Genomic DNA, 18,296 nt, shown 5'->3' with positions numbered 1-18,296 from the left:
GTTATCTGCTTTACACCTAGTATAAACTTGTAAAACAAACTTTTTTGCAACCTAGACTGCAAAAACTATTACTATGATCTACTCAATATTTTTGGTGAAGCATTTTTACACTTAAAAAAATTGAGTACATTTGAAAGCTGTGAAATCGAGTAGATTTCAATAATAACATTAATTTCCTATCACAAATTAAATTGAGTAGATGGAATCAAAAATATTAAAGCAAATCAATACAAAATCCTAAGTGAAGTCTACAAAAAAATTTAGTTGATACAATTAAAAATGTTACTTGGATGTAGCTGAAAATTTTGTGAATATTATTTAACTAAAATAAATAAGTTTTATTTAATTAATGTAATTTATTTATTTCATACTAAACCATCAATTGTCAATAATAAACAAAGCAATTTGTACACGTTATTTTATTGAAAATGACAAACATTCTACATGTTACAAAAACAATCAGCTGAATAAACTCTGAGAGGTCTCTCAAATTCACAGCATGCAGAATCACCTCTTAAACCCAGACAGGTGGACCACAAGCACTTTTGTACCTGCAAGATAACTTTATTTAAACGGCTGTCCGCTGTGACTCTGGATGCTGCCACAGAGTGCCACTTAATTTAACATTAAATAGCATATTTGTCTCAAATCTTTAACGATTAACATAGGCTGCGAATGCATATTTTACATCTGGAAGTAAACTTTGTCTGACTAAACTCGCGCTATTTTACTTCTTTAACTCTGGGACCCTGTACCGGGTCCAGAATTATCTTATTTTGACTTAATATAAAATATTCCTGTAATTTTTAATGGTCTATCATGGACCCAGTACCACATATGAGATACTGTTTGAAAGCTTAGAGTCTCTACTTTCTGCAGATATGCATCACTTTGAGATATCTTTCACTGTAAGAAAGTTATTTACACTTAATTTACACTATCACCCCCCACAATTTTGTATATGATTTTAATATTCACGTATTTCATATTTTTCAAGTATGACCAACATGGGCAAGTCTTATATCAAATGAAAGCTCTCACTCTCAGGAATAAAGCTACATCGTTATTTTTGTTCTATTATTATTACATATTCAACAATCGTCGAATGAATAATGAGGTAAAATATGGTCTTTTGTAAACATATGGGAAACTTGAGTGTGATCTGCCTCAGATAGCACAGATAGCCACAAATGATACATCATCTTTTATTTTAGGTCCTACTCTAAAAAATGAGTCCATTCACAACATTTTCTTAGGTTGTGTGCATATATAATTCCTTGCTATTTATTATATGTGCAAAACAAAAAATTAATATTTATATGAAAAATGTATTTTCACACCCTTCAGTAAAATGAGAATAACTTTTGAATGCGACATGCTAAAGAGTTCATTCTTTTTTTGGGTGTTTACTGTCTGCTGCTGGTAACAACCAGAACTGTCTGCAGTCTGCTAGAGCATCCAGAACCAGAGTTATACACTATCACAGACAGTGTTTACAACATAAAAAAAGACAATTTGGTGTTTCATCATATGAAAAACAACATAAATAACACTATTTGTCACAAACAGCAGCTTTTTATGTAACTTCAAAGGGTTTTCTTTAAAATGATATAAAGATATTCCATTTATTCCACTGTATGTGGTTATGGGAGCACTTCAAATATTTTTAGGCAGAAATTAAATACAAAAAGGGTATTATTCCTCCCTTCAGTTGGAGTAAAATAACTTTTGCATTTATTATGATAGAGAAAAAATTCCTTTTTCCTCTGTAAGCTGGCAATTGCTGGAATCAACCCAAACTGTCTGTAGGTTTCGTTACCACTCAGGGCCAGAGTTATACACTTTTAAATACAGACTTTAGAAAAAAAACATCAAAAAGCGCCTAATTATTTTTGTGTTTATTAGAGGACTGACAACACATACAACCATGTTGACCACTTTTAACAGTGTTTTATGTAATATCAAAGGGTTTCTTGTAAAATGATACCAAACTTTTGTATGTGCACCTCTGCATGTGGGTATGGGAAGCTTTTGAAATTTGGTAGGCCAAATCCAGGCGGAAATCCCCAAAATAGCCTCAGAGTGTAAGAAGTTAATGCGAACGTCCGGTGTGGTGTCAGAAACTGTGAGTTCTCCTACACGAGACGCGGCGCATCCCAACCGGTGTGCGACACCCTTAACACAAAAAAGGAAAATAAAGCATAGGCATATGGAGTCAAGAGATAATTAATATAAATGTATATAAGCGTGTGAGCTCTGTAAAGCTCTGTTGTGTTATTCTGCTTCCATGTGAAAGGTCAAAAAAGTCCGGGTGGAGCAAAACTGAGGTCCGGATTTCGGATCGCCTGACTATCACCCACTACAGTTTTACACGTGTTGGTCTACAACCACATTATGCAGTAATAAAACGATCAGAAATGATTATTTTACACACATTTCAAGTAGCACAGCTGTATTAACACTTTGGTGACCTGAATAAATACGTAAAATAAAAATATTCATGATTAATCTAGCAGTATGTGCACAGAAAGCTGTAATTGTACCCAGTTATCAGTATGGCTCCGAAAGTATTCAGATAAATACACCTTAAGTTGTTTACGCAAGGACACATCAAATATTTCATTAAAAACAAATGTAAATATTAATAAACTCAACACTTACCAGGATTTTTGAGGAGTTTTGGGGTTGTTTGTCTTCCTGCAAAAGGCGCAGTTTCTTCTGCTGCTGATTAAAATAACGTTGGCTTTGTGACTTTTAAATTAAATTAAAAAGATTTACTTAATTTTTTGCCTACATTTACTCAAATAATACAATGTAATTAATGTTTCACCAAAACTGAAACAAAACTAAGTAAATCATAGTTAAAGTTAGGCGTGAAACGTACAATTTTTTTTAAGTTGATTTTAAATAATTTTGTTAACTTGAAATGAGCAATTATTACAGTTTTAAAAATTAAAATATATAAGTGTGACATTCTCAAATATATTGATTCAAATTTACAACAAACATTAAGGATATCTATTAGAAATAATCTGTTAGTTAAATACTTATTTTATTTGATGTATACAACTAAATAATATCTGTACATAAAATATCTGTTTCTTTTTTAGTCATTTATTTTGGTTTGTCCAACTCAAAAAATCAACTTTTAGAGATTTTTTAAAGTTATTTTAATCATTTATTTTAGTGATATTTACAAAGCCACTGAATTATTTTTTACAGTGCACTAAACACAGTTGTCCACATTAGACACGTCACTCAAAAGAAACAAACTCATGTGAAAACAAAACTAGCCTGTAACTTCTATTTGTTTACGTAGACAGAATTAGCCTGGTAATAGCATCCTCTGCTAATTTGCTACACTTCATAGACAGTCTGGCTAAGCATAATTAATAAGTGTTAACCTTCTTATGTGGGGGGCTTGTCTAAAGTTTAAAATCATTGGTCTAAACGTAAGCCAATCACATAACGTTTGGTTATGATGTGCGTTATGCGCCGACTCAGCCGCATCAAATTTACCCTGTAAAACACACTTATGATGCGAAAACAGTGGAGTGAACATGGCTGTCTACGACTTTTGCAGATTATGTGAAGTAAATTGGGCCATAGCTAGTTGAACACTATCTTTACGGTGTCTTTCCACTCACGTCTAAGTGGTGGAACCCCCCTCACTCCTCTTACTCCTTCCACCAGACAGCCGTAACCATAATGTAGATTAACATTATTGTCTGGTTTTCCCTGTACTTATGTCCTGTCTCTCTCACTCAGGTGTAATGTCAGACAGGCAGTTTGGGACTCAGTTTGTGTGCAGCATTGTGGCATCACACGTCAGTCACCTGCCGTCCACCAGCCTGAGCTTCATCTGGATTGCCCCTCCACCCGGCACAGGCTGTGTCAACTTTATGTGAGTATTGCATACAATCAACACTACATCTATGCTCTGTTCCAAGCTGTTGTATGCTCACTGAAGTTATGTGAGGAGATTTTCTATGGAACAACACATTTTGTAATAAACTTTTTCAATTTACTACAAGTGGTACCTAAATATACATTCATAGGGTGAAGGTCACACATTTCACCCTATGAATGGTGTTTTGCATTCATTGTGTTCGCATAGGCGGTTCTAGATATTTGGAGGCCCTAGGCAAAATTTATGTTGGTCCCTCGCACCCCTCTAATTTTCAAAATAATGTATGAAAGTGTCAAAGTGTTTTTCCTAAGAAATCATTTAAGCACTGCAAATATCAAACATGTTTTTATACCATTACTTTAATTTTTTATCAAGTTAACAAACTGATTACATTTATTTTAAAATTGAATTAGAAATTATGCAAAACCATGTGTTTTAACTATTTTAAGGCAGGTTATAACCCAACGGTTTTGGGATAACAGGATAACAGTTTTGTTTTCTCCAAAGAGTGAAATAGAAAAAGACAACACTACTTTGCAAAAACCCTAACCCTAAAAAACTACAGATGAACACCTTCTAGACATTATTTTAGTAAATGAGCATCAGTATGTTTATTGTTTTCAGTTTACCTGGGTATGAACAGGATTTCCCTTCTTACTAAACCAATATACAGTATGAAGTTATGTGAGGAGATTTTCTATGGAACAACACATTTTGCCAAATTTTGCAAAAATACCTATAAAAATTGTTTTAAATTTCCAAATTAATTGCAGTGGAATCACAAAGAAAATGTTATTTACAGCAGCTACTCAACCCCACCCAATTCAGTTTTTGCTAGCAGTTTAATTTTACCTATTGTTTATAATTAACCAGCGCAAATAGAAAATGTTTTTAATTACCACTTGTAATAAACTTTTGAGAGAGACATCAACGCACCTCAGCCTCAGGTTCGCTCTCTCTGAAGGTTCAGAGCTCAGGTACAGAGCTCCCTTTGAGGACAGCAAGCCAAGTTTGTTTACCATTAATTATTAAGACCTGAATGCGCAGGCGAACTATTTAATTGCAATTAAATGCTGCCGTCTCTGCGTCATGTTTCTGATTAGCAAACACTAAAATATTAGTTCTCTGAGCAACATTTGGTACATTTGGTAGTATGAGCTCACCCCTTAATTTATGAGCACACTGTGAGTGTGGTGTGTGGTTACAATTTTAGCTCACTGTGATGCACACATTGTGACAACATGATGAGGATCTTGTAAGCTCATGGTGACTTCACTGAGAGATCAAAGTGTTGACTGGAATTGTATGCTTGTTTGAAATATTTAATAAATAAACATTAATAGCTATCTGTGTGTTGCTTCCTTATTTTAGAATTACAATGATAGGATTATAAAAAATAATCGTGAACATATTTACAGTATAAGAGAGTTTATCTTATTTTTATGCAGTGTACATAAGAGTTGCCTATACAGTTTTATTGGTAGATGCTAAGAGATATTTATTCATAAATTACCTGTTTGCAATCTTTTTTTTTCTTTGATGGCAAATTTTCCTGACCTTTTTGACCTAAGCCATACACTAGGGTTCCCCAAATCTTACCCTGGAGGGATGGAGCACTACAGAGTTTAGGTCCAACCCCAGTGATTACGAAGACCTTGATTAGCTTGCTCAGGTGTGTTTGATCAGGGTTGGAGCTAATCTCTGCAGTGCTCCGGCCCTCCAGGGTAAAATTTGGGGACCTGCCATACACCCTAAGCTCCTCAGTGTAAAGCTGTAGGGGGAAAGCTTATCTAAATAAGATGTAAATGAGCCCTATTGTCACTTTCAGCAGCAGAGAGAGGTGTAAACTGGCTGTTTTGTCCCCTTTGAGCTGTTTGAGTGCCTGCCTTCAAATGACCACAACTTCTCCAAATATTATCAGATTTCCATGTGTTACACATCGTTGAAAAGCTTGGAGACTACACTTTCAGAATCTGTGAATAACTCGAAATGCCCCAGTTCCGACTTGTGTCCCTACTTTCTGTGATCAGTCACATTTATCAAAACAGAATAGCTGTGCTGATATATACAGATACACTAGGGTCTGATGTTGAGTATGAACAAGCAGCTTATAATAATGAAAGCAAAAACGAAGGCCAGTTAAGACAAAATTCATCAATCAGAGCCAATGTACTTAGAGTCGCTCTACCAGATTTTCCCAATGATCAGATATTCAGCTTTCATTCAATGGAGCTCCTGAGAGCAGACAATAAGACTTGCTCTTTCAGGATTAAGGACGTGCTGCCACGAGCCAGCACATTTCATGGCTTTGTCAGACACACCGCTAACAAATCTTTGAAGGCGAGGCCGTGGGTTGACAGCTATGTGTCTGAAGACTGGACTGGAATATTTTTGATATCCCTGGCGAGCAGCTCTGTGTAAAGCACTTAAGGTATGTGTATGTGTGAGGCAGGCTCATCGCTTTGACAGAGGTTACGTCTGGAACATTCAAGGCTGAATGTCTAAACCCGTGACCCTGCCATTCACACATTCCACATTCAATTGAGACGATTCAGTTGCGGATCTGTTATTGTGATTAATTGAGATGGAATGCAGTATGTGCTGGTTATGATGGGCCCATCTGTTCAGGGTTGCCTGTGTTTCTGGAAGAAAGAAGGAGAACATTAAAATACTCAAGCTGTTATGTTTGCACTGCTTATTGTGCACTTTCCTAGAAGTGAGAGATCATATACACTGTCTTTTGTGTAATACACAAATCTCATATAAAATACTAGTGACTTCGAGAGTCTGGGATTTTTAACATTCAAAAGACTTTTAACACAAAAGGTAGAGAGAGATTTGCATGGCTTTAACGCGGTCTTAGCATTTGCCAAATAATCAAATCATCCTTGCTGGGGCAAATCTCTAGGCTGAAGAAACATACATGCCAGTAGCTGTAATGTACGTTTGCATGTGTTGATTAGTTAATCAGGTCATTGTGGACAAGGGCTCGGCTCTGGGAAAGTAACTCACACTGGATCTTATCTGACAGCATTGTTTGAATAATGATTCGTCTGGCCCTGCAGGTTTGGCAGCATTTGCTCAATTATGAGAACCCCGGTCGATCTCTGCCTTCCTAAGACCGATAGATGTTTAGTTGGAGACAGAGGAAGATGGTGAGACATTTAAAAAAAACTAATGTTGACTGTAGAGCTGTAATTAAAAAACAACAGTTCAAAGAAACATGCAGGCATAAAATGCTTATGCTGTTTATTTTAGGGCATCATCTGTATTTACAAGACATTGATAAGATATCTGTGCTTTAATTGAGACATTAAAATGATGTGGATTGTAGCCACTGACTACGAGAGTCCATGCCTCAGAGAACAGAAACAGATGCAGAGAGAGAGAGCATTCACACACCAAAAAGCACAAACACACGCCAATGATAATGGAGAAGACGTCCTTGTCTGTAATTCTGTCGAGTGCTTTGAATATAGACTGCCTTAATGCGCTTGTTTGTAATTAGCTCATTTTCACCTTTACTCAAATGACTTACATTGACCCGGTGTAATGCGCTGGTAATTTGCCAACAATTCCCTGGAAGTCTCCTTATTCAATAAAATGGTCTCATTAAATGTACATGTGTCAAGGGAGTGCTTTCAACAACAGTAAATGCTTCCTCGCAATCTATTCATTTGAGAACACACCGATTTGATCTACGGATGCGCTTGGAGTCTCACGTCTTTCTGGCCAAATTAGATAAGAGGATACCAAATATTGTTTTCCCATTTGCTGATTGATTACTCTTCAACCCTCCCAGCTGGTGCTCAGCATGGGAGATCAATCAGGCAATTATACTGTTCCTGTTACAAGCAGAATGAGCACATGTAACAGGGGCTGACATTAGATGTCATTCCTGTTATTTATCACCATTACTGTGGAATATTTGGGTTGTGGGGGAGGGATTAGATGGGCTTTTAATAGCACGACTGTAGGGAAAGACTGGTATACCAGAAACAACCCATGTGTTGTATTTGATGCACTGTAGCTGCTGTCAGTGGCGCTCAAGTGTTTTTGCTGTCTGGCAGATGTGTGTGTGTGTGTGTTATGTGTCCAGCGACACGGAATCACATAATCTCTAGTCACCATAATAATGTGTTTCCACGTGCTTCTAAAAGCATATAGTCTGACACACTGTCACTTTATTTATATATACTGCTGATGTGTGGGTGTGTGTCAGGAATAGACTATAGAATGGAATAAAATAAAATCATGAATCGGTTGGGGGAAACGTAGTAGGTACAGTTTTGGTACAGACAGTAAAGATACTGTACAACGAACACGGCCCTTCAGGAGTTTGGGCACCTCTGATCTAAGAACGCAATAAATTAGGGCTAAACCAACCAAACCGTGCCCCAGTGCGATTGTCCTCCCTCCCTACTCTCTCATATGTAATTGACTCACACTGTACTTTGAGCTATCCGAGCCCAGACGTGCTTTCGTCATCAGGATGCGATTGTTATGAAGAAAACAAGAAATAAAGCACTCTCTCAAAACTGGAACCCATTGTAATTTTAAGTCTGTGTTTTTTATTGCAGTTCTAAACACAGGTTCGAGAGGAGCCTAAACATTCAGGCCTGTCAATCATCTTCATGGGCATATATAAGGCAGCCTTCAGGCCTCCGGGTACAGCTGCAATTTTTCCAGCATCCCTCCTTATCTCCTGCTTCACTGCTCTTTCTTTCACTGTGCAGTTCTGTTGCAGGGGGGTTGAACTTGGGGCTCGAGCCCTAGGTTCGCTCTCTCTGAAGGTTCAGAGCTCAGACGCACCGCCCTCTACGAGGACAGCAAGCCAAGTTTGTTTACCATTAATCATTAAGATTTGAATGCATAGGTGAACTATTTAATTCTGAGTTGTTTGGTGCGCAATGACACATAGCCCTCTTACATGCCTATCATATTGCTTAGTTGATCTATCGTGTGTGCAGCTCAGTCATTCTCGTAACCCTGCTGTGCGCATCAGAAGGTTTAATGAAGACGGATAAAGGTGAGTGGTTGCGCAATTGACGTCTCTCCTTTTCAACCGCGCTCTGGCGTGATTTGCGATCACACTGCGTGTTCCGTGTCTGAGCCCAAGTCAACCACGCTCGAGCCCACCTCTGCAAGCTGGCGGCGAATAACCCAACCACACCTGGGCACAGAACTACGTGATCACAGTAGTCAAACAAACCAGATCTCGGGTCTTAAACGAGTCTTGGTGCGGTTTGGATAGTCTGAGTGTGCCCTAAATTGTACCACCAAACCAGACTTGTTTTTTACCCATCCCCAGAAACATTATGTATCACATGAGATTTAGGAAAATTAAGTTATTAAAAATATTAGAGTATTTTACAAATATCACAAAGGGCATAAACTTAATAACCATATTATAATAAAGTTTAAAGTAATAAAAAAATGATCAGTAGTATTAGTGAGGTAGCCATATGGATACCCTTAATATTAAATAATCACTTGATTGTCTCTACCAGAAAGCTTGAAATGGGCCATGGTTGGATCTTTCAACAGGACAATGATCCAAAACATACATCAAAATCAACACAAAAATTTGGTTTATGAAGGAGTGATCTCAGATCCCTTGCCATGTATTCTCCAACCTCATTAGCCATTATACAGTAGGAGAACATGGAAAAAACATATATAAACATATATGTTTCAATATAGGTTTTGATATAAGTTTTACATATATGTGACATATATAAAATTGGCCGTTTTCCTATATTATATGTACATATATGTACATATATATAAATATATGCACATATATGTTAACTTATATATTGGTAAAATTATTAAAATCTGTAGCTGCTAATAAATTAAACATAAACAAAGGTCCAACCAATGACAGTCTGCACCTGCAGGAATGTGTTAAAATAACACATCTAATGTGTTGTCCTTAACTTAACACAACTCTGTGTTATTTTTGTGACAACACATTTTGTGTTGTTTTAACACATCTTGTCCCTTTTCTTTATTTAAACTCAAAATCAACACGAAATGACACATAATGTATTAAATAGGATTAACACATCCTTTCATAGAGTGTAGTTAAATTCCATAAAATGCCAATTACATGTGACACAAATTTCATGTGTTTGCACATACATAAGTTCTTGCATTTTTTTGTTAGTTCTTAGTTATTGCCTTGATAATAGAAAATATGAGCTGGGCATGTATGACATTTGCCAAAGTGAGATATGAGCTACAAAATGACCAGATCCTGCTTTATAGGAGACATAACTTATAGGGCTCATATGTGGATATAAAGAAGCAATACAGGAGACCTATATGGCCTGTATATGCACATATATGCACCTCAATTTTGCATATATGCAGCATATATATTATCATATATGGGCATATATGCTGTATATGTGCAGCATTTATGTGCATATTAGCTGCATATAGGTTTCATATATGTGCATATATATTATTATATATGTGCATATATGCTGTATATGTCCTGCATATATGTGCATATTAGCTGCATATATGTTTCATATATGCGCATATATATTTATATATATGTGCATATATGCTATATGCAGCATATATGTGCATATAAGCTGCATATAGGTTTCATATATGCACATATAGGTTCTTTCCATCTTAAAGCTGTTATCTTTACAAGTGAGGCAGCACAAAGTATTGACTAAATATTTAATATTCATATTTAACAAAGATTTTTATAAAACTGTGTTGTGTTTGCAATAGATATCAAAGATTAAACAATAAAGACATGTTGCACAGCCTTCACTGCTCATATTTATCAAGAGGGCCAATATTTGTACAGGGCACTGTACATGTCTGTTTAAATATTCTTTGACATCAGACACTTTGTATAAGAACATTAAACACTTTTCTGTCTGTATGTTTTTATTAATGTTGCCATATTAGTGAGCAGACTGCCTGGGAGTCGTTTTCATAAATATTGAAGTCCCTTGCTCCAACATAACTCACTGCTCTTCATTATGCTCTATGTTTTATTCATAAATCCCATTTCCAGATTTGTCTTTACCAAGCCCCGAACGATGAATGTCGTTTTGTGTTGTTGTTGTTTTTTTACATCAACATTTCTGCCTTTTTCAGATAGTTATTTATTCATGAAACGTTGTTTGGTTATTCATGAGGACAGAAACATAAATGCCTCACCATATGAACGAATGAATGAATGAATGAATGTGAAACAAGTGTCAACTAAAACTCTTTCTTCTGACCTCACGTTAACATGTACACGACTTGCCAGGTCCTTTGTGCTGCCATGACATCCTTTACTTTTATTAGCCACTGAAACTGAAAATTGATACACTTAAAATATTCTGTTTGTCACATGCGAGAGAGATGAAAAATCCACTCTCAACTAATCTGTTTGAGAACATACAATAGACATGGGATGCATTTATCTTTTTTTAGGGTGTGTATATATAAGAAAAAAAAGCATCTGATGTGAACTATGGATCCTTTGACTTGAAGCCAATGTGCAGGGAAATTAAAGAAGCATTATCAAATTGATAATGTTATCTTGCTATTAACCATCTTTTGTGAGTTTGTAAAAAAAAAATGAAAACCAATACTGTGAAATAAAACATGGTAGTGACTGGATAAGATTAGAACACTTTACAATAACAGTACATGAATAATCATGTACTAATACATAAATTAATAATCAGTTTAATATGAACTAATGATGAGTTAAGCTATTTACTAATCAATAACTAACCGTAACTATGTTATGAGTCATATGAATTCATGCATGAATTACACCCACCTTAACTACACATTAATACATGTTTGTTAGTTAATGCATTTATTAACACTTTGCGTACCCCATATCAAAACAAGCTCTCTAGAAGAACGAAAATAACTTCTGTTAATGCAAAATGTTTAGGTTTGTAATGCAAAACTGTTTATACATTTGCTCCTGCAGCTGAACCAAAAACATTGAATGGCACTGGATTTCTTGCAACATTTACAGTTAACCTTAATCATTAAATTTGCAATTATGGATTAATAATTAAAAGTAGTTCCACTGCTGCCATTAAGAGTGACAGACGCAATTCTTTCTAAATTTTTTAATCAGTGTTAGCCTACAGACGATGGTTATTGTGTGAACTGGCTCGTCTTATTATCAAAATGCACATACAGTATCTGACTTGTTCTTCTTTTAAGCCATTATTACCCCTTCCAAATGTCTGACCAATTTTCACGTTTGCTCCTCACCTTTAAAACCACCAAAAATTAGGATTTTGATGAGCTGAATTTGTATAGAATGTGTAATTGATAACTTTTTAACAGTGTACCCCTCCAAGAAAAGTCATTGTGTAGGTCCTACACAATAATACATTAACAAGTCATTAATTTATGTTAGTTTATGAGTAGTTAATAATGATGTGCCCCCTCAAGTAAAGTCATGACCAAATCATATAATAACAAATCATGAATTTATGTTAGTTTATGAGTAGTTAACGATGAGTTAGTACTGATGTGCCCCCTCAAGTACATTCATGACCTAATCATACCATAACAAATCATGAATTTATGTAAGTTTATGAGTAGTTAACGATGAGTTAATAATGATGTGCCCCTTCAAGTAAAGTCATGACCTAATCATACATTAATAAATCATGAATTTATATTAGTTTATGAGTAGTTAACGATGAGTTAGTAATGATGTGCCCCCTTAGTAAAGTCATGACCTTATCATACATTAAAAAATAAAAATATAAGTTACCCAGTGGCGGAGGCAGAAAGTGTTTTTGATGGGTGGGCGTCTATACATCTGCGGGCCAGAAAAATTCACATACTTTTTTTAACTTGCGTTAATTGGGAAGATAAAATGACTGTGTTTTTTCCGTCAGTTTTGTACATTTTAAGATGGAATTACGTTATTCAATCTAACTGTATTACAATCGGCCGTCTCTCAAACAGAAGGCTGCATCCTCCGGAGGTCGGATATGCAGGCTGCATACGTCATTAAGCTTGGTTTATTTAAATTAAATAAGCATAACATTCGCAAGTCATAGGCATATTACAACGATTTACGATGAACTATTTAAGCATTGAGCATTTATTTAGCTAAACGCCCGTGGCTTACCTAAGCACTGGTTCTGAAACATAGAGAACCCAGAAGCAAAAAATTCAACACTGCTTTATTGAAAATCAACTTAAACAGTCCAGTCGGGCCGTTGAGTCCCGAGCCACCAAGAGCGAGTTAACTTTAGTGTTGCTGGTGTACACCGTTTTTATTTAGAAGTAGGGGTGGGCGGATCGATCTAAATATCGATAGTATCGATGCCAACACTGGTATTGGTATCAGATCGATACAATTGTAATTGAATCGATACTTCAATTTAAATATCTCTCCTCTACGTTCATTATACTTTGCTCGTGTCTTCTACCTCTACAATCCTGAGCAAACTCTGCTTTCACATCCTGGCCCACTTTGCAACTCCTTCCCCTCCTGCTGCTCTGCTGTGATTCGTTGTTGTGTCGTCACGTGACTCACTGACACAACGCGCCGAGGAGCAGCGAACTGAGTGAGAGATCAGGATGGCAGAGAGGAAGAGAAGCGTTGTGTGGAGCTATTTTACGGCTCTAAATAATAATACTGTAATTTGATACGTGTAAAAAGTAATAATTGTGTGCACTTGATTTCATTTGCTTTTAAAACCAGAAAAAAAGGGAGTGATTTTTGTTATTCTTTATTTTTTTAAAAAAAGGTTGTAACAAATTAATTCTACAGTTCCTTATAACTAATAATTTTGTGGACTTCATTACTTTAATAAAAAAAGCCTAAAGAATTGATCATTCATTCACCTCAGAAATAATGACATACTGCTCTCCCCTACACAGACATATTTTTTTAAGTAAAAAGTATCGGATTGGTATCGGAATCGGCAATACTGACCCTATATGTATTTGCAGTATCGCCCACCACTATTTAGAAGTCTTTTCTTTACCGCAGTGATCCACACGTTCACACGAACCTGCTACTCAGTGCAATCTAACCTACCGCGCTCTCTTCAAACCCGCCTCTTCCGCTCTAGATAACAGCAGCGATTGGTGGACGGAAAGCAAGACATTACCGTAATAAACCATATATTGCCAAAAAGCGCAATTTGTTTTCTTTAGGAGCAATTCTAATTTTTTGATAGATCAAATGGTTGAAGAATTACGGTTTGAATGAAAAAACATAATGTATTTCCATGAATCTGATTGGGTGGGCAAGCTGTCAATCCACCCGTAGATCCGCCCCTGGCTGAACGCTGATCCTGATAGAATGCGAAACAATTAATTAAACAATAATTAAAATAACATCAAGATAACATTTTAATAGCTTTCACAAATAAACTTGTATGATTGACGGTTTGATGGTCTTTATATGAACACTTTACATTTGGCATTGTGACTTTGGTTAACATTTTTGTCATTTCTGAGGAATAGTCAGAATGATTTTAACTGAAATATTTTGACAGCGCCTAAAGCAGCAGACCACAAGTGCAACGAGCGGACAGCCTGTTGTAGGCCGTAACGTTTAGATCCACCTTTCTTTTGATTTTGCAATCTACATTGACAAGCACACAAAAACAGAGAACAATTATCTTACATAATAAAATACTAAAACTACCTGCTATCTTGGTATTGTGAGCACATGAATTTGAAAAATATCTTTTGTTTCTAAAATTATAAGTGGAACATTTTATGCATCTTCATTTGACCTCAAACAAAGCATCAGATCCTGCGAACCGTTGGGAACCACTGTTCTAGAGCATGTTTGATTTCGGTTACCCAAAGTGTTAATTAATGCATTAACTAACAAACATGTATTAATGTGTAGTTAAGGTGGCTGTAATTCATGCATGAATTCATATGACTCATGACATAGTTATGGTTAGTTATTGATTAGTACATGGCTTAACTTATCATTACTTCATATTAAAGTAATTATTAATTTATGTATTAGTACATGATTATTCATGTACTGTTATTGTAAAGTGGTACAATTTTGGTCATCTTAGTTACTGTCCTTGCTCTTCCAAGCTTTATAACAGCACCAGAGGCGGCCTGGGGTCCGTTTCAAAAACTAATAAGGGGCCCTACCCACATAAAACATAATAGAGCAAAAAAAGAAAGGATTCCTGTTGGTTTGCGTCAATGGTATTTTTTTATTACATGCACTTTCAGCTTCAAGAAAAGGCAGCTCAACAGAAATGATCCAACCTTATTTAATTAAAACTATGTACAATTATAGTTGGAATAAGCCTCACCCTTTCATGGACGCTAACTACTCCGCTTAAGCTCACCAGGCAGCGGGCGTAGATTTCACTTCCATTCTTAGAAATCCACCCTTCTGTGTTTGAGTGCTGAGAATGCCCTGATAAAATCATCTTTGTCCAGCAATTTTGTCACCTCATGCCCAATTGAAATCTGAGCGAGAGCTGCCGGCATCTATGTAGTTCAATATTATAAAAAAGAGTTTACATACTGTGATACGGGAGCAAAACAAGACAATTCCCTATCCACTGTAAAAAAAATCACCCCTTGTTTATCTAAAGTTATATGTTAATTTAATGGGACATTGGGTGGATTCTGCGTTAGAGGAAAATGCAGAAAAATGCAGGAAAAGACATTTACAAATAAATCAGGGTTCTTGCATGTTTCAGCAAGTTAAATTTAAGACCTTTTTAAAGACCTTTTAAGACCATTATGTGTAAAATTTAAGGCCAACACGACACATTACTAGAAGCATGGGCGGAAATCCCGGGGGGGTCGGGGGGGACAGGACCCCCCCTATCTGAGGGTTGTCCCCCCTAAATTATCATTAGAATATGTGTATTGAAAATAATTTAATGATTTATAATACTTAAACTAGTTGTGTAAGAAGTGAAACAATACAAATGCAAACGGAGCAACAACAAAAAAACGTTTTAAATATTTGGATTCCCCCTCCCTTGCCTCACAGTGGTTTGGTCCACTGCCCACGCCCCTTTTACCTCACCACCACACATTCCGGTGGTAGAGAAGTGTACGGAGCCGACGCGTTAATAAGCTATATACAATACAACGTTTCCCATCACTTATCAGTTTATCCTCATATGTTTTAAAACTGGACTATTTTGACATATAAACATGAACATATTTCGTTTTCTGAGAACAGAAGCAGATAAACGATCAAGAAAACATTTTTATGCATTCATGCAGAGGTGAGGCAGAGCTGAAAGTAACAAATTACATTTACTCACCTTGCTGTAACTGAGTTTTTTGTGTACTTTTACTTTGAGTAGTTTTTAAAATCTGTACTTTACTTTTACTTAAGTATGTTTAAAGTATTGTTGGTTACTTCGCTACATGTTAAATCATATCCGTTACTGAGTAAAAATAAATAAAAAAGTAAGGTGATAAAGACGCGCCACGGTCGGATGATTGATTGATGGGCGGGGGAACGCGCAAAAAGAACCATGGAGAGGGACGAGACAGGCGCAGGCTAATGCAGACCCTCAATTCAATTCTTACGAAAGAAACCCCTGGCCATTGACGCAAAGCGATTGTTTCATTCAGGTAGGGTTCATGCTCTTGAGTACGGAGTTTGAGAATTGCCGACCGTGTTTAACCGCTAATTTGCACGATGCATTTTTAATACATGCGCATTATCTTCCGAGGTCTAGCAGCTTCGCGTCAAGTCAAACAACTTGAGAACGTCCTCGAGAATGCGCAGATCATTAGACATTGCAGAGAGAGAGAGAGCGCGAGAGAGATAGATTGAAAGACATCAGGTACACAGGTCTGGGAGCTAATAAACGTGTAAAGGATGTATAGTGTATAGCCATGGCACTCATCTCATTATATGTTCATTTATGTATATAGTTTAATAACAATGTATGTTACCAGCAATACATCAATTACAACCTTCATATAATGATTGTATTTACTAGCTGCTGACCTCATATTATTTTTGCTTCAAAAGTGCATAACTCACCTGTAAAAATCATTAAATAATTCCATAAATGTTTCTTAGTTATAAAAAGCTTTTTATTTTATTAACATTTGTTATTGCCCTTTAATTGTAGAGATGTTTACAATTAAAAACATAGTTTGAGATGTATATATCCTTCCTTTGTGAACTATACTAGAAACCTCTCCCCGCTGTAAAAAAGTAACTCTTAAAATTAAAATGACTTTTTACTTGAGTAGATTTTTAGACCAGTAACTTTACTTTTACTTAAGTAAAATATTATTAAAGTAACTTTACTATTACTTAAGTAGAAAATTGTATTACTCTTTTCACCTCTGCATTCATATGTATTAAAATTAAATTTGCGTCCGTTCATAGAGAAAGAGAAACGTTTTCTATCTGTACCCATTTCCTTGCAAGTACAATTTTGCCTGTATTATTGGTGTCCCCTTCAAAAATTGTTCTTGAAAAATTTTATGTTTATTGTCCCCCCCAACATTTAGATGAGATTTTCGCCCCTGACTAGAAGCATTCGAATGATCTCAGAAATTCTCAAAACGTTCTATTTTTATGGATTCAGTTATAGAAAAATATAAAATAAACACACTATTAAAACAAATACTCAAAATACACGGAAATACATTATGCTTAAACCACACAAATTCTATCCATAGCCCTTTAGGAAGAGACTGACAATGGAAGTCCAAAAACCTCGGCCGTCACGTGATTCATTCAGTTAGTTCCAGGAAGCTCATAGTGAGCCATTGAAATACATTGAGTTAGAGGCAAAGAGCTGTGATTTTTCTTAATTAATAGTCAAAAAATGCATTGATTTACAATATATTTATATATCACACTAATATGTGCAAGTAGTATTTTTTTATAAAATTCTATCAACAATGTTTTTTGTCAAATTAAATCCACTAATAAGAGATCACTTAAACTAAGGCCTAGTCCTGGCTTAAGCTAATTCCTGTCCAGGAAACCACCCCATAAGCTTTATCCATGTTATCTGCATAAAAAAAATGAAATTGACCATTAAAGAGGCTGTTCGTGGTTTATTATGTTTTGCTAACGTTATCCACAAAGACCGTTTCTCAATCCGAAGGCTATAGCCGGAGGTCGCATTTCAAGGTCTTATTTCAGAATATTAACATTAAAATTAACTTTAAAATATTGATTATTATTTTTAGTTAATAGTAAATTGTTGTAATATGCTTATTATGACTCGTGAATGTAATGCTCAGTTAACTTAACTAATAAACCAGGCTTGATAATGTATGCAGCAGCCTTCCTATTCGACCTCCGGAAGATACAGCATTCAGATTAAGAAACGCTCTGATTCTACCGCTATTCATTTAACCGTAACTCCTGAAGCATTTGCGCTATGAAAAA

At 35.9% G+C, this 18,296-nt stretch overlaps 1 protein-coding gene across 1 annotated transcript in view; it reads left to right on the top strand.

The window, feature by feature from the left end:
* Nucleotides 1-18,296, top strand: part of reln (reelin) — a 379,183-nt gene that overhangs the window by 114,234 nt on the left and 246,653 nt on the right. The window contains exon 3 of the mRNA XM_065275748.2: nucleotides 3,769-3,904. Within this exon, the coding sequence (XP_065131820.1) occupies nucleotides 3,769-3,904 (136 nt within the window). The remainder of the gene's footprint in view (nucleotides 1-3,768; nucleotides 3,905-18,296) is intronic.

The sequence above is a fragment of the Paramisgurnus dabryanus genome, chromosome 9 (genome assembly GCF_030506205.2).
Source record: "Paramisgurnus dabryanus chromosome 9, PD_genome_1.1, whole genome shotgun sequence".
Classification (NCBI taxonomy): Eukaryota; Metazoa; Chordata; class Actinopteri; order Cypriniformes; family Cobitidae; genus Paramisgurnus; species Paramisgurnus dabryanus.
The sequence above is the reverse complement of the archived record's forward strand: the minus strand, read 5'-3'. Positions and strand labels throughout refer to the sequence as shown.